The sequence below is a fragment of the Equus quagga genome, chromosome 4, assembly GCF_021613505.1.
Source record: "Equus quagga isolate Etosha38 chromosome 4, UCLA_HA_Equagga_1.0, whole genome shotgun sequence".
NCBI classification, from domain to species: Eukaryota; Metazoa; Chordata; class Mammalia; order Perissodactyla; family Equidae; genus Equus; species Equus quagga.
Window position 1 is genome coordinate 41790315 of NC_060270.1, and position 26972 is coordinate 41817286.

General features: G+C 39.2%; 1 protein-coding gene across 2 annotated transcripts in view; it reads left to right on the forward strand.

The window, feature by feature from the left end:
• The first annotated feature begins 14566 nt into the window (after positions 1-14566).
• Positions 14567-26972, forward strand: part of ZMAT3 (zinc finger matrin-type 3) — a 31747-nt gene continuing 19341 nt past the window's right edge. Inside the window, exons 1-3 of one of the 2 annotated variants that reach the window (XM_046659224.1) lie at positions 14567-14763; positions 14938-15027; positions 18265-18591. In XM_046659224.1, coding sequence (XP_046515180.1) covers positions 18322-18591 — 270 coding nt within the window. In that variant the 5' untranslated portion in view covers positions 14567-14763; positions 14938-15027; positions 18265-18321. The remainder of the gene's footprint in view (positions 14764-14937; positions 15028-18264; positions 18592-26972) is intronic. The other variant, XM_046659223.1, reaches the window with a different exon arrangement.

Genomic DNA, 26972 nt, shown 5'->3' on the forward strand with positions numbered 1-26972 from the left:
ACCTGGAAATACTGTTCTACCCAAGGAAGAAATATATACAGATGCATGAACAATGGTGAATGGCTTGGCACACTAGTCAGGAGTCTGGAAAGAGAAAACACTGGAAGATCAGAGAAAAGAAAGTCTGAAGTAGAGAGATGTGGATGGACATAATGAGAGCAGTCATGAAATGTGAAGATCTTTGAATCACATGTTTATAACACCCACAAGAAACACCACAAGAAACCATTCACCTTAGAAGAGGTACTGAATATAACTGGGCATTCTGGCCAGCCTTTGTCATCAGCCATTTGAAACTGGCATGATGACACTAATGGAATTGTCATGGTGGCAGAGATGGAGTCTACATATGAGCCTGACAGCCCCACTTACCAAAGCTGGTCTAGCTATGGCTGCCTTTGAATGTCAACACTGCCAGCAACAGAGACCAATGTTGAGCCTCTAATATGATTCTGTTCCTTGATGGACCAATCAACCTGTTGGTGGCAAGTTGACTATATTGGACCTCTTCCATTCTGGAAGGTCCAGTGATTGGTTTTCATAGGAATAGACACATAGCTCAAACACAACATTCTGTGAGATTAAAGCATTATCCTGCAGGATACCTAATATGTATATGATTTAGAGACCTCTACATGGCACTGTGTTCCCAACAGGAAGAATACATAGGTCCAGGAAGCAAGGGATTGAGATAGGAGCAGCCTCACTTACTGTTATTCATAATGATCCATTGGAGAAAATAATACTTCCTATCCCTGCAATCCCCCTGCAACTGTAGGATAGAGGCCCTTGTCCTAAATGGTACACTCTCCAGGGGACACAGTTATAATCCCAGTGAACTATAAGATGTGGCTGTGGCCTAGGCACTTTAGACTTTGGGTGTCTAGGAATCTGCAGGTGAGAAGAGGAGTCATCATCTTGGCAGGTGTAATTATCTCTGACAGTAGAATGTATTCTCCAGTGGGGCGGGGAAGAACAATGTGCAACTCAAGGGATCCATTTGTGTGCTTCTTGGTTCTCCCTTGCTCAATTGGAAGTGTGAATGAAGAAGTACAGCTTGAAAAGTGAGTGGTTGCCCGGGGCTCAGACTCCTAGGAATGAGGGTTTAAGTCACAACTAAATGTAAGCCATCAAGACCTGCAGAGATGAGAGTTGAGGGTAGGGAATGCAAAGTGGGTAGTGGAGGAGGTTAGAGGAGGAGTACCAGTTGCAGACTTGAGATCATCTACAGGGATGGGGCTGTAGTTTGTCCCACTAACATTTCTCTTCAAGTTTCTTCATTAGGAAGAGAACAGAAGCTGCTTCCTAAATGAGTGCGGAATAGTGGATCCATTTGGTGCGAGGGATGTGCCATGGCAGCCTTGGAGGTGTGCCACTCAGATCTCCCTTTAAGAAAGAACTTCTCATTCAACTTCTCATTCAACTGAGGAGTGCAGTGAGTTGACAGCCTCCACCTGCAGCACCTTTAGAATCTAGTGCAGCATTTTGAGTCAAAGCCACACTCCTAAGTCTATGACTGGGTGTGTGGAGGTACTAAAGCCTGGTTTTTTCTGCCCAACACTGGACTCTACTGGACAGTCTCTGCTTTGGAGTTTCCCATTGGCTTGGATGAGTCTTATTAGATCTGTACTGTTTTCTGAAGGCTTTCCCTGCCAACTCCTGCTTTTTCCTCTGTTCTCTCTCATAGGTGTTTTTACTTCAAAGCCCATCTCTTTTTATTGGAGGGTGTGAACTGACATATCCAGTCTCATGACTTTATGTGTCATCTATATCCTTATGACTCCCAGGTTTATATCTCCAGCTCAGATCTTCCTCTGAAATCCATTTGCTTGCTTGACATCACTTGGATGTCTAATAGGTTTCAGGAAATAACAAATTCATCTTTCCAGTTGTTCAGGCCAAAGACTTTGAAATCATTCTAGACATTTCTCTTTCTTACATGCCCCACATCTGATCAGTCAGCAAATATTATTGGCTCTTCTTTAAATATAGACACCATCTGACCACTTCTCACTATCCCCAGTGATACTATCCTGAGCTGAAAGACCATTATCTCTGATTTCGCCTTTGACCTGGTGTCTCTGCTCTTGCCTTTTGTGGATATTTAGCTGGCACAACTTGCAGGCGATACCAAGGAGAGTCTGTCTGTTCTGGTTAATCGCTGCTTGTGCGATCCTGCTCTTTAAGTATTTTGAATACTATTTCTGCCTTGCTTTCTTTCAGTCTAGTCTTAACACAGCAACCAAAATGAACCTGTTAAAACCTAGGTTAGATATGTCATTCCTCTGCTCAAAATATCCCAATGATTTCTCTTGTCAGTTGTTAGACTGGCCTCAAGCCCCTGGCCCCATGTTATCACTCTCCTGCTCACTCACTCTGCTTCAGCCACACTGATTTTCTTGCCATTCCTTGAAGATACCAAGCATAGGACTTTGTTTTTGCTATTCCCTTTGCCCGAATGCTGTCCCTGCCTATCTTCACGGTGTATCTCCCTCATCTCCTTTAGATTTTTATTCACATGGTATCTCACCAAGATCTTTTCTGCCCCCTCCTTCCATTTAAACTTTCACCCCCAGAACTCTTTGTTTACTTTTTTAAATAACCCATCGTCTATTATGTTTTTACTTTTAAATCTTATTAATTATCTATGTTCTCCTATTAGGATGTAAGCTACATGAGGTAGAAATTTGTGTCTATTTCATTCACTGCACTATCCCCAATGCTTAAAGAGTGGCTGGCATACACCAGATGCTCAAAAATATTTGTTGAATAAATAAAGGTTGAATCTTAATTCAACTTTGTGTATAGTTCATATCTCTAAGGTTTCCCTGAGTTTTACCTAGAAGTCCTAGTCATGCTATTTTGAGGGAGGGGCATACAAGCCACATCTAATCACCTCTCCCTACTCCACCCCTTCCCACAAAGCTTGCTTCACTATCATGGTTCTCCCGTTTGAGGGATAACTCTAGGTATATAATGTCTCATAGGACATTAATAAATCTGTATGTAGTTTAACTTATTCTTCCCCTTTCAAGGAAAGAAGTGTCACCAATGTTTCTAATGCATGAGCTGATGTTCCTCCTCTAAAGACAATAGGAAGAGAGTTATTGTATGTACAGATGGCATCCTGCTAAGGAAAAGCAGAAGAGTTTGAATTGCTGGAAAGTACTTACAATGATTTTTTTTTTAAAGCAGAGGAAATAAACCCTGTTTGCCCCAAATGAAAATCCATGAACCAGCCGTGGGATGAAAGAGAATGCATAGCTAGAAACAACACTGGGACAACACTAATGGGAAAAATTGCACCAATTGTATAGAAAGCAGTTCTAACAACTGGAATCATATTATTAATAAAACACTTAGTGGGAAAGCTTTGATTTTCTCACTATTAAGTATGATATTAACTATAGGCTTTTTATAGATATTCTTCCTCAAGTATAGAAAGTTCCTAGTTTACTGAGAATTTTTATTATGAATGGGTGTTGGATTTTGTCAAATACTTTTTCTGCATCTATTAATATGATCATGTGATTTTTCTTCCTTAGCCTGTTGATGTGATGGAGTATATATATTGATTTTCAAATGCTGAACCAGCTTTGCATACTCAGGATAAATCCCACTTGGTTATGGTATGTAATTCTTTTTATACATTATTGGATTCAATTTGCTAATGTTTTGTTTGAGAATTTCTGCATTTATGTTCACGAGAACTATTGCTCTGTGGTTTTCTGTTCTTGTAACTTCTTTGTCTGGTTTTGGCATTAAGGTAATTCTAACCTCATAGAATGAGCTAGAAAGTATTCCCTCTGCAAGCGTATCTTCTGAAAGAGATTGTATAGAATTGGTATAATTTCTTCCTTAAGTGTTTGGTAGAATTCATCAGTGAACTCATCTTGCCATAGTGCTTTCTGTTTCGGAAGCTTATTAATTATTGACTCAATTTCTTTAATAGATATAGGCCTATTCAAATTGTTTCTTTCTTCCTGTGTTTTGGCAGATTGTGTCCTTCCAAGAATTGGTCCATTTCATCTAGGTTATCACATTTGTGGGCATAGAGCTCTTCATAGTATTCCTTGATTATCCTTTTAATGTCCATGGGATCTGAAGTGATGTTTCCTCTTTCATTTCTGGTACAGTCATGTATTGCATAACGATGGGTATATGTTCTGAGGAAATGCATCATTAGGTGATTTCATCGTTATGCAAACATTATAGGGTATACTCATACAAACCTAGGTGGTATAGCCTGCTACACACCTAAGCAATATGGTACTAATGTTATGACACCACCGTGGACTGAAATATCGTTATGGGGCGCATGACTGTATTTGTAATTTGTATCCTCTCTCTTTTTTTCCCAGCTAGCCTGGCTAGAAGCTTATCAATTTTATTGATCTTTTGAAAGTATTATTTTTGATTTTGTTGATTTTCTCTATAGATTTCCTGTTTGCAATTTCATTGATTTCTGCCCTAATTCTTTATTTCTTTTCTTCTGATCATTTTGGATTTAATTTTCCTTTCTTTCTATAGTTTCCTAAGGTGGAAGCTTAGATTACTTATTTTAGATCTTTCTTCTTTTCTAATATAGGCTTTCAATGCTATAACTTTCCCTGTAAGTACTGCTTTTGCTGTCTCCCACAAATTTTGAGAAGTTATGTTTTCATTTTCATTTAGTTCAAAATATTTTTAAATTTCTCTTGAGATTCCTTCTTTAACGCATGTATTATTTAGAAATATATTGTTTAATCTCCAAGTATTTTGGGATTTTCCAGCTATCTTTCTATTAGTAATTTCCAGTTAGATTTCAATGTGATCCGAGATCAAACACTGTGTGATTTTTATTCTTTTATATTGTTTAAGGTGTGTTTTATAGCCCAGAATGTGATCTATCTTGGTGAATTTTCCATGTGAGATCAAGAGGAATTTGTGTTCTGCTGTTGATGGAAGAAGTAGTCTATAGTTGTCAGTTTTATCCAGTTGATTGATGCTGCTGTTGAGTTCAGCCATGTCCTTACTGATTTTCTGCCTGCTGGGTCTGTCCATTTCTGACAGGAGGGTGTTGAAATCTCTGGCTATAACAGTGGATTCATCTATTTCTCCTTGTGGTTCTGTCAGTTTATCCTTTATGTATTTTGACATTCTGTTATGGTTCATATTGATGCATGTTAAGGATCATTATGTCTTCTTGGAAAATTGACCTCTTTATCGTTGTATAATCCCCCTTTTTATCCCTGATAACTGTCGTTGGTCTGAAGTCTGCTCAGTCTGAAAATAATATAGTCACTCCTTTCTTTTGATTAGCGTTAGCATGGCATATCTTTCTACACCTACTTACTCTCATAGTATATATGTCTTTATATTTGAAATGGGCTTCTTTTAGACAACACAGTGTTGGGTCTTGTCTTTTGACCCATTCTGACAATCTCTTTCTTTTAATTGGTGCATTTAGATCATTGGCATTCAAAGTAATTATTGAGATAGTTGGATTAATATCTACCATATTTGCTACTGTCTTCTATTTGTTGCTGTTCTTTGTTCCTATTTTTGTTTTTCACTCTTTTTCTGTGTTTTATGGTTTTAACTGAGCATTTTATGTGATTTCATTTTTCTCCTTTCTTAGCGTATCAATCATACTTCTTCTTTTACTTTTTTTAGCAGTTGCTCTAGAGTTTTCAGCATACAGTTACAACTAATCCAAGTCCATTTTCAAATACCACTATTTTTCTTCACAGGTTCTGTGAGTACCTTATAATAGCAAAATATTCCTAATTCCTCCCTCTTGTCTTTTGTATCATCGCTGCCATTCATTTTACTTATACATAAGCGTATGTAATTGAACACATTGTTGCTATTATTATTTTGAACAAATTATCTGTTGTATCAATTAAGAATAAGAAAAATTTTCCTCCTCCAATGCTCTTCCTTTCTTTATGTAGATCTGAGTTTCTGACCTATATCATTTGCCTTCTCTCTGAAGAACTTCTTTTAACGTTTCTTGTAAGGCAAGTCTATTGGCAATAAATTCCCTCAAATTTTGTCTGAAAAATTCCTTATTCCTCCTTTACTTTTGAAGAATAATTTCACAAGCTACAGAATTCTAGGTTGGTGTTTTTTTCCTTTCAACACTTTAAATATTTCACTCTTTCTCTTCTTGCCTGCATGGTTTCTGAGGAGGAGTCGAATGTAATTCTTATCTTTGCTCCTCTATAGGTAAGGTATTTTTTTCCCTCTGGTTTCTTTAGGATTTTTTTCTTTGTCTTTGATTTTGTATCATTTGAAAATAATATGCTTAGTGTGGTTCATTTGGCATTTATCCTGCTTGATGTTCTCTGAACTTCCTGGATCTGTGGTTTGGTGTCTGACATTAACTTGGGGGAAATTCTCCCAAGTTATATTGTTTCAAATATTTCTTCTGTTCCCTTCTCTCTTTCTGTTCTTTCTGGTATTCCCATTATGAGAATGTTATGCCTTTTGTAGTTGTTCCACAGTTCTTAGATATTCTGTTTTGTTCTTTTCAGTCTTTTTTTAACTTTATTTTATTTTATTTATTTATTTTGTTTGAGGAAGACTAGCCCTGAGCTAACTACTGCCAATCTTCCTCTTTTTGCTGAGGAAGACTGTCGCTGAGCTAACATACATGCCCATCTTCCTCTACTTTATATGTGGGATGCCCACCACAGCATGGCTTGCCACGTGGTGCCATGTCCCCACCCAGGATCTGAACTGGTAAACTCCGGGCCACCGAGAAGCAGAAGATGCGAACTTAACCGCTGCGCCACCAGGCTGGCCCCTTTTCAGTCTTTTTGCCCTTTGCTTTTCAGTTTTGGAGGTTTCAATTGAGATATCTTCAAGCTCAGACATTCTTTCCTCTAATATGTCCAGTTTACTAATAAACTTGTGAAGGCATTCTTCATTTCTGTTATAGTATTTTTGATCTCTATCATTTCCTTTTTGGTTCTTTCTTAGAATTTCCACCTCTCTGCTTACATTGCCCATCTGTTCTTGCTTGTTGTCTACTTTGTCCACTAGAGTCATTAGTATATTAATCATAGTTGTGTCAAATTCCCAATCTGGTATCTGAGTTTCGTTGTGTTTCTTGCTCTGTCTTTTCAAGCTGTGTTTTTTTTGCCTCTAGTATGTCTTGTAATTTTTTATTGATAGCTGTACATGATGTACCGAGCAAAAGGAACTTCTGTAAATAGACTTTTAGTAATCTGATGGTAGGTGTCGGAGGAGGGAAGCATTCTACAGTCCTATGAGTAGATCTCAATCCTTTAGTAAGCCTTTGCCTCTGGACTGTGAACTTCACACATGCTTATTAGTCACCCCTGCTTCCCCTGTACTCCTTAGGAAGGACAAGTTGGTTAGAGTGGGCTGGAGTTGGATATTTCCCTTCTCCCAGGTCAGTTGGGCTCTTATAAAACCCAGAAGCTTCTGATTAAATAGTTTCTCCTGAGGGCAGATCTTGTTAAGAATGCTCTGGCTTTTCAAAACAGCTCCTTTTTCCTTCCCCCTGCTAGAAGCAGGAGGGGGATTTTTCTTCCATGTTCACTGTGAGAACATGTAAGAACTCCAGGAGGTAGGACTCACAAAAGTGTGGGGGCCGCTGGATGACTGGGTCCTCCTGGAGTTTTTAACCCTCAGAGTTGTTCACACTGAGCCTCCAGCAGTTTGTCAGGTTTTCTTACCCTGGCCACTGGTTCCCAAGGAGGTTTTAGATTATGGGTTTCTGCTCTAGGAGGTTGTGACTCTGTATTTGCTTGCTGCTCTCTCCAATTTTAGGGTCAGCAATTTTCCCTGTGATCTCACTTCTTTTCAACTCTAAGAAGAGTTGTTGATTTTTCAGTTTATTCAGGTTTTTACTTGTTGTTAGGAAAAGTGGTGACTTCCAAGCTTCTTATATGCCAGACTGGAAACTGGAAGTGCTAATATTTTTAATCATGAATAGATATTGAATTTTTGACCAAATGCTTTTCCTGCATCTACTGAAATCATCAAAAATTAATTTCCTCTTTTAATTTTCTAATATGCATAATTACATAATTGGTTTTCTAGTGTTAAACTAGTATCACATTTCTTGAATAAATCCAATGTGGCAGACCATTTTTCACACAGTTAACAAAGTGATCTTCATAAAAGTATGAATAAGATCATGCTACTCTCTGTTCAGAAGAATTCAACACCTCCTTGCACTTAGAATAAAATCCAATTTTTTTCTGTGGCCTCCATGATCTGACCTTGTCTCTTTCTCCAACATCATCTCCTGTCACTCTTCTTCATCATGTTGGACTTTTTTTCTGTTTCTCCAACATGTCGTGCTAATTCCTGCCTTGGGGTTCTTGCCTTCTGACTATAATGCTATTCCTTTAAATTTTCAAGCGATCAGATCCTTTTGCTTATTCAGGCCTCAGTTCAACTATCACCTTAGAAATATCTTCCCTAATGACCTTCTCTTGGGTTGCTTCCATTAGCTCATTTTCTGATCACGTTTTTTTAAAACTACATTTTCTTCATAGCACTTATGACTCTCTGATATTATTTTATCCATGTCTTTATTAGGCATTTATTATTTATCTTCTTAATTAGCATACAAGCACCAAGGATTCAGAGATATTGTTTGTCTTGTTCTCTGCTGTATCCTCAGCACCTAGAACAGTGTGTGAAAGATAGCAGACTTCAATTGATATTTGTTAAATAAATGGACACATGAATGAGGTGACAGATTCTCCTCAAGGAACAACAACCTTCAGCAGACCTTTTTCTATCCATACCTTTCCACCTGAAACTTCAATCATGGATATATTTTTATTACCTGTGGTTGTTGTTTTTCAGGCCCCTGTTCTGTTGAGCAGAGGGAAGGTGAGATTGTCTTGTTCAAAAAGAAAAATTAATTTGACTGTAAAGACCAAAGAGAAGTTATAACAAATCATGAATATTTCCATCAACTTCAAGCACACTCTCCTTTCAAATATAACTTGCAAGCTACAGTGACTGAAGTTACAGAACTCTAGTACTGGAATGGTTCATTGGGACCTTGTCAGGTATGCCTGCCGTTCTTTACTAGCTTGGAAAATACTAATGGAAGATGGTGCCATTGATAGATTTTTCAAAAACCTAATATTTAAATTTGAAGAAATTCTACAAGTTTGTCATACATAAACAGATTCATAAAATTTTATGTTTGGATATAACTTCAGATGTCATCTGATCCAAAGCACTTATTATGCAAATAAGGAATATGATGTCCAAAGCTATTAAGTGATTTAACTACAGGCACTTAGGAAATGAGTGTCACAATCAGGACAACTACGTAGGTTTCCAGACTCCTTGTCAAGTTCTTCCCTTTGGCACTTAAACACCTTTCACTAAAGTAGTCACCAATTGACCCAGTGAAGTAGCTAGTGCTTCACAGCAATATTCCCTTCTCTGAGCCTCTGTCCACTGACCAGAGATGATCCAAGGGTGGATATCTGACCCAGTCTTGTGCAAGTAAATTCTATCTCAAAGGTTTTAAAATTTGGAATAGAAAGATAGAGCCTGAGATTCAGTCTTCTCTGATGGTGGAAGTCTTAAGCTGTAAGGCTTAAGAACTACTGGCATTCAAGTCTTCCTACTTGTGAGAAACAAGACTGAAGTGAAACTGGGTGAAGCCCATTTGCCCCAGGAGAGACACAGAGCCTAGAGAAAGAGATTCCAGGGAGCACATGGGTCCTTGGTTCCAGGAACCCGGTTGCCTTTCCCGTAGTTGGGCTGCTAGGAAATCTTCAAGATCCTTCCATTTCTTCTGCCCAGATCAGTTTTCGTTGTGTTTATGTTATTGCTACCAAGAATTACACATATGGACTACCTGTAAGGCTTATAGTAATACTCTAAGTTCCCAAGGAAAGGCAAATCAATACCACATGTCTATTATGTCTTGGATACTAGATATACATTATTTTATTATTTTCAGAAACATTTCTCTCACCTGAAAATGGATAAATTAATACCTACCTCACTGGAGTTGCTGTGAGGATTATGTGAGATAGAGTGTGAAAGCCACTAATACGGTGCCTGACACAGTAGGCTCTCAATACAAGTTGGTGGCCTTCCTTTCCAACATTAAATAAATGTATCATTGTTCTCACGATTGGATAGCACTGATAAGCACATCCACAAAATGGTGCAGATAAGAATATATGATTGTATAATGAATAGGTATTTCTCCCAAACACGAAAGTGACTGCAAGGGTGAAAGGTCAGGAATCAGAGGTTAAATCAGAGGTTAAAAAATCATGCCACTGATCTTGTCATCTTCCCACTATTCCTCCAGGTTTTATTTTTAAGTTAAAATATATTAAAATGTTATTAAAATGCCTGAGAGATTATTTAGCTTGATTTGAGATTTTTGTTGTATTGCATTGTTTTGATTGTAAAGGAAGGATTGTGTTGAAAAGCAGAGGTTAGCGTGAGAGATGAAGAGTTTTGGACGCTTTCTCTGATGATTTAAAGAAAGATGTCGATCTGGAAGATATAATGTGTCATGGCCTGGGAATGAGAGTAAAGAATGTGGAGTCTCAAAGGATGATGCAAGCTTACATTCCAGAGGGATCTGACCCGACAAATTGCATAGTCCCTGGAGAGGGCTGCGTGTTTCTTCCCTCTCTGATTTTAGGTACAGAAGGATTTCTGGCTTAGATTCTCCAAAGCCTCAAGCCATGACACCAAAAGGGTGTTAGAACCATCTTCTTGGTAAATAAACTAACACAAAATGTAGATTTTCTTAGTATGGGATCTAGCACAATGAAAAATAATTATCCTTGTTTTAATACAAGCATTTCCTCTTGATAAATTCAGAGTTTCCCACATAGCAGTTATACCAAAGAGACAACATTCCTATGAAGTACAATTCTCAGGCACTATAGTCCCTGTTATAGAGGGGAGAAAACAGAAATACCTCATTCATTCATTCATTCATTCATTCATCTATTTATTCAATCAACCATGGTGATACAAACATACTAGTTATGCTGTATCAAGTCATAACACTCAAGAGTGTAAAAAAATTATTTTTTTTAAAAATAATTAAACTTACAACTAGAATATACAACTATGTACTGGGATGTTGGGGAGGAAGAAAAAAAAAGACAAGAAGATTGGCAACAAATGTTAGCTCAGGGCCAATCTTTCCCAGACCCAAAAAAAAAAAAAAAAAATTGAAATTAGTCTCAATGTTGAGATCTTGATCTTCCTAAGGACAGAAAACTTAATTTAGCCAATTCCACTTGCTCTTCTCTTACCCACAAATCTCCTGCCCCCAAATCATTTCTGGTTAAAATGTAGTCACTTTATAATGATCTGACTCCTCCTGGTTCTTCTGAGGATAGCCTCTAAATTCTTTAGGGGTGAGGGGAGGGGAGGGGGGAGGTGAGCAGGTGGCAAGGGGAGACATCTGGTTCTCAGATGCAAACACACTTGGCTTTGGCCTGAGAAGCTGATGTCCACTTTTTCATTGCTTTTGGATCACTGATCTATGCGCTCAGCTCTGTCCTTCTTCATTCTGAACTTTAGGCCCTTCAACCCTCTATGGTCCTCTCTCAGCCCCTTCAAATGGTCTTTAATGCCATAAATTCTAAATAAAGAACAGGTTTGGGGGCATTGCTCTGACTCTTCATGCTAACATGCTGCTCTCTGTTCGCTTATTAAAGAGAAACCCTAAGACTTTGGTTGCTTTTCTGATCCACCCTAGGAATATAGCTCAGATCTCCTCTGTCTCTAGGTCTTAAAACACATTTGGGGGTCCTATTATGTCTATCTCCATAGCTTCTTTCAAGCTATTCCTAGGGACTGTGGCATGGAGGTACAGATCCTTCTTGAGGATACACACCAATACTTCCAGGGTGAGAAAATCAGTTCCCCTGGGTTTGTGGCAGATTGCATTATTGTTTACAATTAACTACCACCCACTACCTCCTGTAAGAAGATTATAATCCATAATCTATGGATAAGAACAGTGGACCTCTTATCCATTGACTTAGGGTTTGACCATATGAAATGCTTTGGCCAATGGCATTTGAGTGGACATGTCATGACACATTGGAGAAGCAGCTCTAAGAGTCCTTACATCTTTCCACCAGCTCTCTGGCCCTTGCCATCTGCCATGAGAATTACTAAGTCCTACACAGGGGCTGCTTCCTCAGCCTGGGACCTGGAAAAAGAAGACCTATGGAGCTGACCCACAGCTTGTAATACAAGCAAGAAATAAACATTTTTGGCCATAAAACAAACTGACTAATACTTTGTTTAGTAATTAGTGGTCTAATTTCTTCCTTCAGATCCTTAGGAGCTGAAACTCATGAAGTACAGTTCTTCCAAATCAAAACCTCTGACTTAAGAGACTATGGTCACTGCTGTGAGCTTCAAATATCTATGAAACAAACATCTGAGAATTGATTTCTTTTTTCTCCCTGAGGCAGGGAAGGAAATGCCTAGCTGTCTGGGAAGAGTATAAGACCAGGGGTAGGGACATGGGAATGCACGTGTGTGTGCAGAGCTAGAGGATGGGGTAGCCCAGTTAATATTTCAGATTTTTATCCTGACATACAAAACTGCATAAAACAATAGAATATAAAATTGGAAAACTCCAAGACACATATCCTTCCTGCACTCAAGGAATTCACAGGGCAGATTAATCATCTCTTTAAGTAACTATAATATGGGACAACAACTGTTAAGTGTGTCATCAAGGTGTGCGGAGAAAGCACCATGGGAGCTCACTGAAGGAGAAGGCTCGAAGGATGGGGAGGATTTAGAAGTACAGAGAAAGGGGAGAAAAAGCATTTTGTACTCAAGATGCAGATGGAGCTAAATCACAGGCAGGAGAGTGAGTGGCATGGATGGGGCCCAGTGAGCAAGCGTGAGTGACTCTGTTTCATTCACTGTTTCAGAGACTGATGGGAGGTCAGGTTGGAAAGGTAAGCCAAATCCCAGCTGTGGTCCTAGTAAAGAGCATGGACTGTGAAGTGGCTAAAGACCATGCAGAGAAAGGGCTGGAGAGGGAAATTCAGCAGCATTTATTACTTTAAAAACAATGTGACCATTTAAAATTTTGACACATAAAGTAGGTATACATAAACAGTTGGAAAATGAATTCAGAAAAACTCTGTTTTCTACCTAGGCATGATGGATTCCTCTCCCCAAATGGCCCGTATACATGAGCTGTGTGTGTGTGATTGCTAAACAATCATTGTTTTTTATGAAGCCACTCCTGGAAAACAGTCAGTCTGGTTTGCTGGTGATGGTATCGGATGGTGTGTTTCAGCCAAAGCACAGCCTTCATTTCCTGCAGGAGTTTGCCTTCTACTAGGGCACATCTTGCTATACACAGATCTCCTTGACATTTGAATTAATCATTAAAAAATAAGCACACAGGGGCCAGCCCAGTGGTGCAGTGGTTAAGTTCGCACCTTCTGCTTCTCGGTGGCCCTGGGTTCACGGGTTCAGATCCGGGGTGCGGACATGACATCACTTGGCAAAAGCCGTGCTGTGGTAGGTGTCCCACATATAAAGCAGAGGAATATGGGCACGGATGTTAGCTCAGGGCCAGTCTTCCTCAGCAAAAAGAGGAGGATTGGCAGTAGTTAGCTCAGGGCTAATCTTCCTCAAAACACACACACACACACACACACACACACACACACACACACCAATGTGAATGTACCTAATGGCACTGAATTGTACACTTAAAAATGATCACAATGGTAAATTTATGTATACTTTACCACAATAAAAAAAACCCTGGCAAATGCTTCCATAGGAGAATTTACAAATTAATAGAATTTTAGAGCTGGAATTTCCTCAGCTCATCTCTCAATGTCAACCCTGAAGGTGTTGAGGCTGACTATGAGGGGATGTGACGTTCTAGCGGGAGCCACTCTCTTCTTGATCTTTCCTGTCTTGCAGGTGAGGCTCCAGGGGTCAGGAGAAAATCTCTATCTCTTGCCCACTTTAGGGGAGAGGGCAAGTGTGAGTGTGTGTGTGTATGTGTGTGAGCGTGCTCTTGTGTGGTTGGAGACCACTGAGTAGCCAGCCACTCTCTTCTTCCTCCACGCTGGGGAAAAGTGCAGTTTAAAGATTCTGTCCAGGAGTTTAAAAGTATCTTGGACATTTTGGCAGCTCCACTCAGCCGTCTTAACCGGCAACCAGCAGACGGAGGGCGGCGCTGGAATGAAAAAGGAGTGGATGTCAACGACAGGAGAGGAAAGTTGCAAATGCTCTGCCCAGGCTTCTGCTCTGGATCAACTTTCCAAGGGTATGTGATGAACAGCTTTTAGGACCTGTCCGCTGAGATTGCCGCTGGAGCATCCTCCTTCTGACTCTGGCTTTTGTTCCCCATCTCCGCCCAGCGCCTCTGCGCTCGCAGCGCTCGCACCTGCCGGGCGCGCACCCCTCCCGCGCGGGATGCTGGAGGCACGCCGCCGCCGCCGCGGGGCGAGCTCCGCCAGGCACATGCGCAGTAGCGACGCCGGGCCGGCGCCTCCAGTCTCCTCCTCCGCCGCCTCCCGGTTCCGCAGTCACTTCCTGCAGCTGTTTCCCTGTGGGTCCGGTTGGACTGACTTTTGACAGTCAACCTTCGGCTGCCGGGCGGGCTCGGCGGGGGCCAGCCGAGAAAGTTGCGCCGAGGGAGGCGGAGCGGAGCCGGGCGAGCCGGGCGCGCAGGGCAGCCGGCGGCGGGCGGCCCGGGCGGACGCGGCGCCCAGAGTCCCCGCGCGTCCCGGGGTTCCGGTAAGTGCGGGCGATCGGGCGCCTCTGGGCTTCAGGACGAGCCCGGGAGCGGCGGGGACTAGCGGTTCCTCTCTGATGCGGTCTTTCCACCTGCCCTCCACGGGACGGACTTGCGCGGCTTTTATTTATCTGTTTGTTTTTAAGCCTTTCACGTGTACCGTTTGGATCCTCTAGGCGTGCAGCTGCCTTGGCCCTGGCGCTGGCCCCCGCCCCGTGGGAGACCGGGGATTCCATCTTTCGTGATGGCATCCCTACGGGATTGAGGTGCGTGTGTGGGTGCGCTCGTGTGGATGCATGCGCGTTTTAGGAATGTAAGGTATATGTGGGCGATGCTGAAGTGTATGTAGCTTTGATTCAAACATGTAGACGGTTCCCTAGGAATTAGGAACCGTCACAGCTGAGACTGGAAAACATTCGCCAATTCACCAAGGCCTCTTCTCCTCCAGGTTCCTGCGTTCTTTTGAGTCTTCATTATATGATACACCGTTGCCTCAGCTGATAATTTTCCTATTTTTCCCTCTCTTATTGCTTCTTGCTGCGTTCTGATGACCTCTGAGTAATACTTACCGTCTTTCCCTCGTTTCTAGAATTCCGATTACGGACTTCCCTAGTTTGCTGAGGTGCCAGTAACCTGTTCCTTTATACTGTTCTCTTTCGTCTGTAGATTTCTCCAAATGGGAAAGTGATTGTCTTCAATACAGTATGTGAAGAGTAGGCCCCAGAGCAATCATGAAAACTATGCTATGGTCATTCGTTTTCTTTAAACAGGGTACACTGTGAAGCTTTGATTTCCTTTATTGTCCCCTCAAGCCCTTCCAAACCAGGACATTAACCACCGTAAATCTTTCATTTATGCCACTTCAAGGATCAAATTGAATGGTTTTTAAGATCTGAGGATTATTTTATTTACATCAGCCAACAAGTTAGTTTCATTTAATCTGATGCAGTAGTTGAACGGATCTGAGTCGCATATGCATAGGGTCTCTCTATATTCCACCATTCATGCTTTCCCTGAAGGCTTGGTTTTATTTCTTTCAGATTTATATTTTATGCACATTTGTTTGTAAGCATAGTAAAAGCTGGTGTAATTGTCATGCACAGATCCTTTTTGGGAGTTGACATCATTTTGCTTGTTAAATATTACAAGAAATAATTTTGGAATATCTGGCTATTCTTTAAAAATTACAAAGATAAAATGTGATAATGGTTAAGTCTGTACTTGGCGAAATTTTTTTCCTTAATTCAGGGGATTTTATCACCTGTGGAAGGGGGTCTTCTTGTACCTCTGTGCTTTGAGAAGGGCCTTTATTTTGATGGAAACCTGTAGGCAACACTGGGGGAGACACATACCGGAATTTCCTCAAGTGGGAGTGAGCTTTCATAAAACAAGTCCAGACATGTCTCGGCAATTGGTAGCATTTGATTTTCTGGTTATATTGCTGATTTCCTTTATCCAGATGTCTTGACACCCTCATCTACCATTTCTCTTCTGAATTGGCAGCTTGTTTGTGGCAATTTGGTATCAGTATGTCTCTGTACAGGTGAAATGTGTAGGCTTTTAATATTATCAATTATTATAATTAGATACTTAAACTTTTTAAAAAAGTGGTCTTTGTCTCCTTAGTTTTACTTTTTAAAATGTCCGTATCCATCTTTGCTTTCTGAATGTCTTTGCTTGATTTAATTGAGAGAAATAATACGATTATAGAGAACTTGACTTTTTAAATGTTCTAAATCTGTATTGCTTTTCTTTATCTTCCCAGAGATATGGACAGCATACTTCTGCTTAAGAATAAAATAATATTATTGTTTTTCTAAATATTGTGATTAATGAGAAGTATTGTTTAGTACTATGACTAATAATTTATGTACTTTGTGCTTAACTACATTTTTTTCCTCATTGCACTGATATCCTCTGCTGCCCCCAGACCGTGAATTTAGTAGAAAAGTCACTTGATTGCAGTTTCCAATATGTGTACTTATTAAATGTGATAAAAGAGATTATTACTTTTGCAAAATTTACTTGGTTAATTTTAGTAAATATGTTGTCATGAAATGTATACATTTCTATTGCAGATGGAAAATTTCAGCAGTTTAAAATAGCCATATCCTATTGACCAAGAAAAGAGGTTTTAATAGTACTGAGAAAGTAGAAGAAATAGTGAATCTTGAAATAAGGATTTTAATTTGGGTTAATTAAAATGATGGGAACTCAAAGCCTGTACGGTGGCTCATTTTGAGATGGGGTTAGAAGATGCCATCTGAGTGGGAGGCAGGAGAAATGATGGATAAAACTGAAGAAGGATGGGAACGTAACTGGGTCTTTTCTGAGGGAAACAGAATAGAGATCGTCAGTTATTTAATTAAAAGGGGAAAGGAAATAGCCTAACGACTGAGGAACTGGGGTTATATTGGGGCTTTTGGTAGTGTGATCCATTACCCATTGGACGTTTACTTGATACATTATTTTGTGCAGGTAATTTACCTCTAAGGGAGAGAAAATATTTTGATTTTATAGGGACTCATGAAGATAGTCTAAGGTTATATGAGGTGGAGTCCTAAACTGAAGGGCCTGCAGGGAGCAGGCAGGTAACATGAAAACAGGCAGCGGGCTGAGTGCGGACTGAGGTGGCCTGGAGAAGGCAGGCCTGGCTAAGCGGGCCAGTGTCTCAGCACTAACCAGCTTATTATTGCCTGTGTTGGACCGCCGGCCAAGTATTGCCAGATCATCCTTTTATCAAGAGAAGCCATGAATGTTGATGACTAATTCAATTTAAAAAGTGAAAGCAAAATAAAATTAAACACTATATATTCCAAACAGACCACATCTGTGACTACATGGCCTACAGGCTGTCTGTTTGCAACCTCTGCCGTGAAGAATCATTGGCTCAACTATTTAATTATTACTAGATGATCAGAAGGTACACTTATTTTGTCACATTGTAACTCTGAGTTCTTCCTAGAGTTCCTTGATATTTTAGCTAGCTCTAGAAGTGTTTTAAAGATTGTGAGAAGGATACTCTTTATTTCACTCTTTTTGATACTAGTTGGATGGAAAGACTAGTTTGGATGGAAAGGAAACATTTGTAAGGTTCTTAGCCGGTGGTGTTTTTATCTAGGCATGATTATCATCAAGAGTGTTTAAATGTAAGTGTGCCTGAGGGAAGGGGTCTGGACTAGGTGACCTTTGATGTCCATTTCAGCCATGTGACTTTTAGATTTAATTAGCCATGGATACAGGGCTATTAATGTTCATGGGCCAGAGGGACCGCAGTTGGAGCTGCGCCAAGCAAAGTAAAGCCAAATCTATAATGCCAGTCTCAGTGGAAGAGCATTGTGTCAATGTGGATTAACAGACAGGGGAAGTCAGCTAGATGAGGCAAAAAGAAAGAAGTCCCAAAGATGGTTTGGGGAAGTAGAGGAAGGGGTCAGATGGTGTGGTCATTTGCATGTTGTATTGCTGAGGTTACATTTTTGAGTATTTTTTTGCTGTTGATTCAGATTTGAAGACCCGACTTCTCATCGCCCATTGGATCATGCCCAAGGCTTTCCTACCCAATGATCCTCTTGCAACACGCCGGGCTCCCTCCACCTAAGCGGTCCTCATCCTCTCCTCCTATGTCAGTGGCCGCCAGGTCTACAGGAACCTTGCAGCTCCCGCTGCAGAAGCCTTTTGGGCAGGAGGCTTCCTTGCCTCTGGCAGGGGAAGAAGAGTTACCTAAGGGAGGGGAGCAAGACTCTGCCCTGGAGGAGCTCTGTAAGCCCCTGTACTGCAAACTCTGTAATGTCACCTTGAACTCAGCGCAGCAAGCCCAGGCTCATTATCAGGTAAGGGAAGAAAAGAAAATTAGGCATTTAGTGGGAGAACATTTTAGGGCTCTGCCCATTTTCGAGTTGTCTCTCCAGGTATGACCAATTGTACCTGGAATAATCAAGATGGCTTAGTGAACAAACCAAGTATTAGTTTATTTGACCAAAAGCATAATGTTCCTACTTTAAAAGAAAGCATCACTTTTCATAGAATGGGGGTCTCAGCTTCCTATACTTAGCTGTGTGGCATTCCATAGCTTACCAGTTGTTGAAGGCAAATGTAAGTTGTCTGGGGGCTGGCCCCGTGGCTGAGTGGTTAAGTTCGCTCGCTCCGCTGCAGGCGGCCCAGTGTTTCGTTAGTTCGAATCCTGGGCGGGGACATGGCACTGCTCATCAGACCACGCTGAGGCAGCGTCCCACATGCCACAACTAGAAGAACCCACAACGAAGAATACACAGCTATGTACCGGGGGGCTTTGGGGAGAAAAAGGAAAAAATAAAATCTTTAAAAAAAAAAAAAAAAAAATGTAAGTTGTCTGTGCTGGTGTACGAATCTGTGATCCTGAGGGAGAACAGGTATTTGAAACATGACGTACCAAACTGAGTTCAGTGTCAAAATTGTTTAGAAGAAATATTCTTATAAATATTCTCTTCCAGCTATTACGGTTTCCATCAGTTCAAGGTAATCTGTATGAATCTTATGCTTTTTCTTTCTCACCTCTAACTCTTCATGTATATTCTGCCACTGCTAGGGAAAACACAAGTATCTTTTTGTAATGAGAATAAAATGACGTTGGAGTATTGAGCCTTAGTCTTCATTCATAAGAATCATACTCTGATTTTTTTTAGCCCGTTTAGTGTGAATTGATAATTATTTCTAAGATTTAAAGCTTTCACCTCCACGTAGAATAGCTAGTGGAAAGGACAATTTTAAAGCTATTATTACCTAAGAACAGATAGAAAATTGAATTTTGGCCAGAAAGAGAGGGTACAGTACTTCTTTTTCTTCTAGATTGTTTTCTATCTAAAGTTATATAATTTCTTTTTTGGGAGAAGAAAGACTTGAGAAACAATTTGAGGCCAAATGCCACTGAATGAAAAGCCGTCTTGTGGGTCATAATTGATTTGACTATTTATTCTCTGCATGAGTATCTGCGATAAGATAGTGTGGTAGAAAGATGACTTACAAAGGTATTTCTTCTGTTATGCCACTATAACTCCTCCAACTTAAAGTTTTTATTTAAAAACTAGGTGTAGGTCTGTTTTGTTTTGATCTGGAAGACTGATAAGGTCACTTTGTGATTGTCCGTCAGAAGTATTTCGATGGTGAATTGTTTTCTCTTGGATTTGGGGGAAGATACAATATGTTGCTCCCCTGGCATTCCCTTTGTTTGGGTTTGTTTTGCCCTCAGGTGTAGAGAGGTGAGTTAATGATGTCTCTCAGATCTTGGCACATGTCCTCAGTGGTTAAGAAAGGCATCTTCTGCTTTTATTTTTCCATTGTTTCCCTTTTTCCCACCTCGCACTCTCATTGCCTGTGTGTATAGCTCCCTGCCGTAATGGTTTGGTACGGGGTCTTCCATTGCCCGCTTTACCATTCAGGTATGTTGGGATGATCACTCTCAAAGCCAAAACTCAGTGCTAGCTTTCCTCTTCATTTATTCCTGTGGAATGTTTAGTCACTTTGAGAAATCAAGCCTGGGTTCTAACGTTTTGATTTTTATCTGTATAAAGCCCCTAGTAAGTCATTAACTTGGGGACATACCCACCTGTGTGCCATACACATCTAGGATCGCCCTTTAAAGAAGAGTTGTTTACTTTTATGAGGGAAAACTCTTGGGCAATGTGTAATTTTAATATGTATGCATGATTATGCATATACTTCCTACCTTTCTTCCTGCTAATATTAATTTGTGAGTTTCTAGACAGTGATGCATGCTTCCAGTTTATGCATAAAGAGAATTCAGTTTGAGCAGGGTCACTGGATTCTAAGACTTAAACTAGATAAGAAACAGAATCAGCATTTATTTAGGTTTTTTCTTTTCTTGTACATTTGTGTGTGCGTGTGCTCTGAACTTTTTAGATGACAAAATTAGTAATTATACTTAATTTCAGCTCCCTCAGTGAGACGGTGAATACATAAATTAGAAAATACAAGGAAAAGGAAGTCAAATTTAGGTCAATTCCTCAATAATCAGATTTTTAAGTGGAAAAGTTGGAGAAGGACAGCCTGTCATAGGGAACAATTTAAGTAGCCAAGAACTAGGGGAAAGACAGAAAAGAAGCAGCAAGTAGGTGTTAAGAAAGTAGAACCTAATGGAAAATGAAAAGTTTGGGGGTAATAAGAGCATGTTTCTAAGAGGTTAGAAGCAAAGATTTGAATGAAAGCAATGTTAGTGGTAATTCTTAAAGAGGGACAGGTTTTTTACAGAGAAGCAAGGTAAGCAGTTAATATATGAAAGTACAGAGCAATTTCATTAGGCTAGTGTAGAAGAAGGCTAATCTGAGAAGTGAAATCTGGATCTCAAGAAGGTAGAAATGGTCAAAATAAGAAGAGTGTGGATCAAAGAGTAGATCAGAGTAATAAACAGAGAGTGAACATGACCTAGAGAGGGGCAAACCAACACAGAAGGAAAGCACAGGAATGTTAGCCTGAAAGATGTGTCAGAGGCTGCACAAAGGGTTCATAAACAGGCAGTGATTAGAAAAGGCTGCTAAAGACAAGGGTAGGACAATGAGTACGGCTCACCGAGAACCAGGACTAGGCAGAATGGCAGTGATTGCAGGCTAATAAAACAAAGTGGTTGATGAGATGATGGAAGTAAAGTTTTATTTCAACTCTGAAAACCTGCTTTGTCCTTTTTAATAGAGAGCGATATTAAGACGGCAAATTCATTACTTCAGTTATGTGTGAGTTAGAAGGAGTCAGTGGTAGCCTGTTTATAGGCGAGAAACACATTCGTGTGAAGTGATAAATCGCTGTGATTACATTACTCAAAAACATTTCAGTCAGTTGATGCCATTGTTGAAATCGCGAAGTTTCAAATTGCCTTGGGTATTGTAAACAACCCTCGGTCTGGGTTGAGCGCTGTTACACTAGAGTCTGGCTGTATCATGTTCCAGTAATCCAGGACACACAATGGAAACTGCCTCCCTTTTAGCTCACTACCAACTCTCCCTGACATTCTGATGTTCCTAATCTGGGGCTGCCTTAGCAATGACCCACGTGTGTCTGTGGTCACCACAGATTTAGTTTTATTCCCAGGACTTTTTAACCCGGTCAGTCTGCTTCAAAATATCCTTGGCTGTTGTTTTATTTTTAATGAGGTTGCCTATTTTTGCAATCTCAAAATTATGGCTTTAGTTATATCTTAATTTAAAATAAAATCTTTGGAGGAAAAAAATGTCTTCATTTTATTAAAATCCGTCTGCAGGCTTCAGGTTACTTAGGGCGAGCCTGGCAGGGAGTGACACAACACTGTTTCAGCAGCATAATGCCCAGAGGAAGAAACATTTTAGGATGGAAGGTCATTAACAGAAATAAAAAAGACCCCAAAAAAGCATGGATAAATTTTCCTAAGGCATTCACAGTTTAAAATAAAGTCAACCAATTTATCTGCTAATTTGCATTTCTATTTGAAAAAGAACTAGTTACTCAAAGTATATTTCTAAAATTTATCATAAAACATAGGTTTCTATTTGTAGTGTTTAGTAGCCAAATAACCTTCCATATTAATTAGATTAGTTTGAAAGAGAGACAGAATACAGGTAAAAAAAAAGTAGTTCTAGAATTATGATGCTAAATGTAATAATCTTAATTCATAATGTGGAGAATGCAATTGATGTTATCCCAAAATTTAAAGTACTGATTTTGGCACATACATTTTAACATTGATCACCCAGGTTTGGATGGCATGATCAGCAACTCTAATCTCAGCTAATTTTCATGTTTTCAAAATTCTCGCATCTGATCGTTTTCCAAAGGGACTTGCAGTGAACTGAGAATGGTCGAAATACTATTCATTAGGAGCCAGAAGCGCTCCAGAATCCTGCTGTTAGCTGGATCTCACCAGCCGTCTGTCTCCCTCTCTGAATCCACCCCTACCTCGTTTCTTATTTCGGAAGAGTAGATATCCCTTCTTCTCTCCAAGGCTGATTCCTCACCCTCCACTCCAGATTTCATCACCTGTCATCACTTCTCCTGGGTCAAATTAAAAACATGCTCAAGTTTTTTCTGTATAAATAAAAATAGCAACAGCAAGCTTCCTTTTCCTTTTAATCCACCTTGTTAGCAACCTGTCTCTTCCTCCCTCCTGTCCTTAGAGTTCTGCCCGTGTAGTTGTCCTCTTAGGCTCTTCATTTCCCATTCATTCCTCAGCCCACCGCACTCTGGTTTCCATCCCGACATTCACTAAAAAGCTTTCCAAGGTCACCTGTGATCTTAAAGGCCAAATCTAGCTCTTTCTCACTTGACCTCTTTGTAGCATTTGCCGCTGGTAACAGCTTCCTCCTTAAAACTTAGAGATATTTTAATTCAAAATAATGACCACGGAACAAAGGACTTCTAATGAAAAGCAGTAATCACCTGTTCTCCCTTCCTCAGTCATCCTCTACCTTTTCTTCTCCTTTCTCCTTTCTCCCTCCTATCTTGGCTTAGCTATAGTTTTATTTTGACACTGTCATGGTTGGTGACATTTTTGTTTATTCCATAATCAAATTAAGTTTTCCATGCTCTTTTTGCAGTTTGATTCCAACTGTTGAAAATTGACATTCAACTTTTGCATTATTATGAGTAGGGGAATACTGTTCACTGCAGAGCTGTTTCCTTCTTGATGTTTCCAGTGTCATGATCCCATGCTACTCAAGAGATGTTCAAATGGATAACCCTTTCTTGAGTGCCACCAATTGCTCAAAACCATGTCCATTTTAGTTTGTTTCATGTGTGGATTATAGCTTTGAAATAGCTTTTTGCTTTTCTGTGAGTTTCTCACACTTTTAAAAATCTGGGGAGAAGAATCTTATGCCTTTTTCAAAAACCATCTACCAGCTTCTTAATCTTTCTATTTATTGCTTACAATACATTTCATTTATCTTCATGAAACTACTGATTTCCTTTTCTAATTTGGACTAGTTTCATATTTGGATCATGACTTCATTGTGTATTTCCTAGAATTTTTAATGGCTTTTCTTCTTTTCCTTACATAATGTATCATTATCATATCCTCATTTTCTCCTCCAAACTCTCAACCACACTCAGTATTGTGTGGAATTCCCTTTTTAGCCTAGATTTCTCTATCCTCTTGCTCCCTTTCAGCTGATTGCTTTCTGGGTTTGCTGCACAGCTGTCAATTTTGGACTTCTCATCATTGCTCTCTGGTTGGACTACTTTTTTCTAAATGTACATATTTTCTTTTTTTCATCTTGTTTTGTTGGACTACATCTTCACATTACTTGCAGGAATAAAGAATAAATATAAATGTATATTACAACAGCTCTATTTCAAATAAAGTGAGAGAGTAATGGGAAATACATTTTTCTGAGCCCTTGTATGTCTAAAAATGTCTGTATTGTGTCTTCGTATTTGACAATTCAGTTCCAGGTTGAAAATGATTTTTCCTAAGAATGTTAAAGACTGTACTCCATTGTGTGTGTGGGTTTTTTTGTTTTGTTTTGTTTTTTGTCTTCTAATTGCTGAAGAGAAGTCTTATGGTGATTCTTATTCTTTTGTGGGTGACCTACTTTGATTTTAGGCTTTTTTTTTCCCCTGAAAGTTTTTAAGTTCTCCTTTTTACCCTTGGTATCTGAAATTTCACAGTGATGGATGTGTTTAGATATCTGGGTCTTTTTTCATTTGTCCTGGTCAGCACTAGCAGATCCTTTCAGTTTGCATACTCTTGTTTCTCTTGAGCTCTCGGGAATTTTCTTTGATACTATTTCTTGATAATATTCTTCTCTATATTTTTTCTGTCTCTTTTTCTGGTAATCCTATTAGCCTTATCTTAGACTAGCTGGATTGGTTCTTTATATTGCTTATCTCTTCTCTCTTTTATCATTCCTTTATTTCTTTATTTTAATTTCTGAGAGGTATTCTTGAATTCTAACCATATATTGAATTTTTTTGACAATCGTATCTTTCATTTTTAAGGATTTCTTGATTTCTTATTGTCCTCTTCTAGCATCTGTTTTATAGGATATTGGTTAAGAACATGAATGGACTTTGGGTTCAGACTAGTGTTCAAATTGTAGTCTTACGACTTCCTAGATGTATGATGTTGGAAATATTTCCTCACTTCTCTATGCCTCATGAAGAAGATGATGATGATACTGATAATCCCTTCAAGTTAGTGTGCATGAAACGTTTGGAACAGTTCCTGGTACCTGAGATAGTCCTTAATACAGTTCAGTTGTCCTAGGGTGCGGTGGAACCTAGTGGCACGGGCTCGGAAACAAGACTATCCCCATCTGACACTTGCTTGTGACTTTGGGCAAGTTTTATTTTACTTTATTAACTTTTTAATTTGACTAACTTTTAACTTACAAACCAGTTCTAAAAATAGCTCAAAAAATTCCTGCATGCACCTCACCCAGATTCCCCAAATGTTAATATTTTACATAACTACAGTACAGTTATCAAAATGAGGAAATTAACACGGATAACAATACTGTAACCTAATTTACAGATTATTTACATTTCACCAGTTGTCTCCTGATACACATTTTATGGTTCCAGAATCCAATCCAGGGTGAAGTTTTGCATGTAGTTGTTATGTCTCCTTTAAGCTGGACAAGTTTAATTTGTCTTTGCTTTTTACAATCTTGCAGTTTTTGAAGAGTTGCTTTGTAGAGTGTCCCAATTTGTTTCTTTTTGATATTTTCTCATGATTAAATTCAGATTATGTATTTTTTGGGCAAGAATACCATGGAAGCTGTGTTGTTTCCTTACCAGGGCAACATGTCAGGAAGGAGATGATGTAAATATATGGGAGCACTAGTACTGTTAACTTTGATCACTGAGTAAAGTAGTGCCTACCAGAGTTCTCCTTTGTAAACTTACTATTTTTCTTCTTGTGCTTAATAAGTATCATGTTGAGGAGATATTTTGAGACTATGTGAATATTTTATTTCTCATCATATTTTTGCTCTGTGATTTTACCATCCATTGATGACTCTCCCCTGTAGTGATCATTAGTGTGGTGTTTGCCAAATGGTGATTTTTCTGTTTTAATCATTCTACATTTAGTAGTTGGAATTTTACTTTAAGGAAGAACTTTCCCTTTTCTCCCATTTATTTATTTATTCAGTTATTCATTTATATCACTGGATTATGGATTCTTATTTTATTCTAGGGGTATAATCTCTTACTATCATTATTTGTTTTGGTGTTTAAATTGTCTCACATTTGACCAGTATGAGTCCCTTCAAGTTGGTGCTTGTGTCCTTTTGACAGGTCCCCATAATTTTTTGCCTACTTCCTTACTTTCTAACAATACAAAATATTCTAGGATTTTCTTGTACTTTCCCCATGCCAGCTATTTCTTCAAGGAGCCAGGTTTCTTTTGTTGGAGAATGGTATTTAGAAACCAAAATCTGAGGTCTAGCTGTGCTCTTTGGTACTGGGATGTTATTGTTTCTGGATCCTCTCATGACAGAGCTAGTAAGATGTATTATGTATACGCATATTTATGTTTATGTGCATATATTGAAAACTGAGTTTAGACTGATACTTCCAATTTCAGTACAACATATCAGTCTTCATTCTAGCTTTCCATCTTTTCTTAATGTTTAACTCCTTTCTTTGATAGTAAGAAACCTGGGCTTTTGTTTTTCACAAAACACACACACACACTCTTAGTACACATAAAATAGTTTGGGGATTGATAATCTATATCCTTATGAAAAACAAACCTACTCATCAGAGGATAATATTTATGTATTGTTCTTTTTGTCTTTAGCATAGCACTACAATATACTGTTTTACAAAGTTACTTAGGTTACAAAGATGCTGCCTGCTAGGGTTTTCCTTTGTAAAGTTACATTTTTCTTTTCGTGTTTAGTTAGTATCATGGGGGAGATACTTTGAGGCTACGTGAATATGTGAATAGTTTTTTTCTTCCTTCCCCCTTTAGGGGGTTATGTTATTCATTTTTTTCATACAGTTTGGTTTGTTTGTTTCTGTTCGTATTTTATTTTGGGTCCTCCCCAGTCCTTTTGGCTTTGATTCTTTTTCTAAGTCTGAAATGTTAAGATAGTTCTAAAAGTCAGAACTATACAAAAAGGTATACTTAGAAAAGTGTCACATCCAAACATCTCTTTTAGTCCATTCTCAGTCCTCTATTGTTTATACATTTTTACATGACTTTACTACACTGTTTGGCTATTTAATGTTTTACTATCTGGTT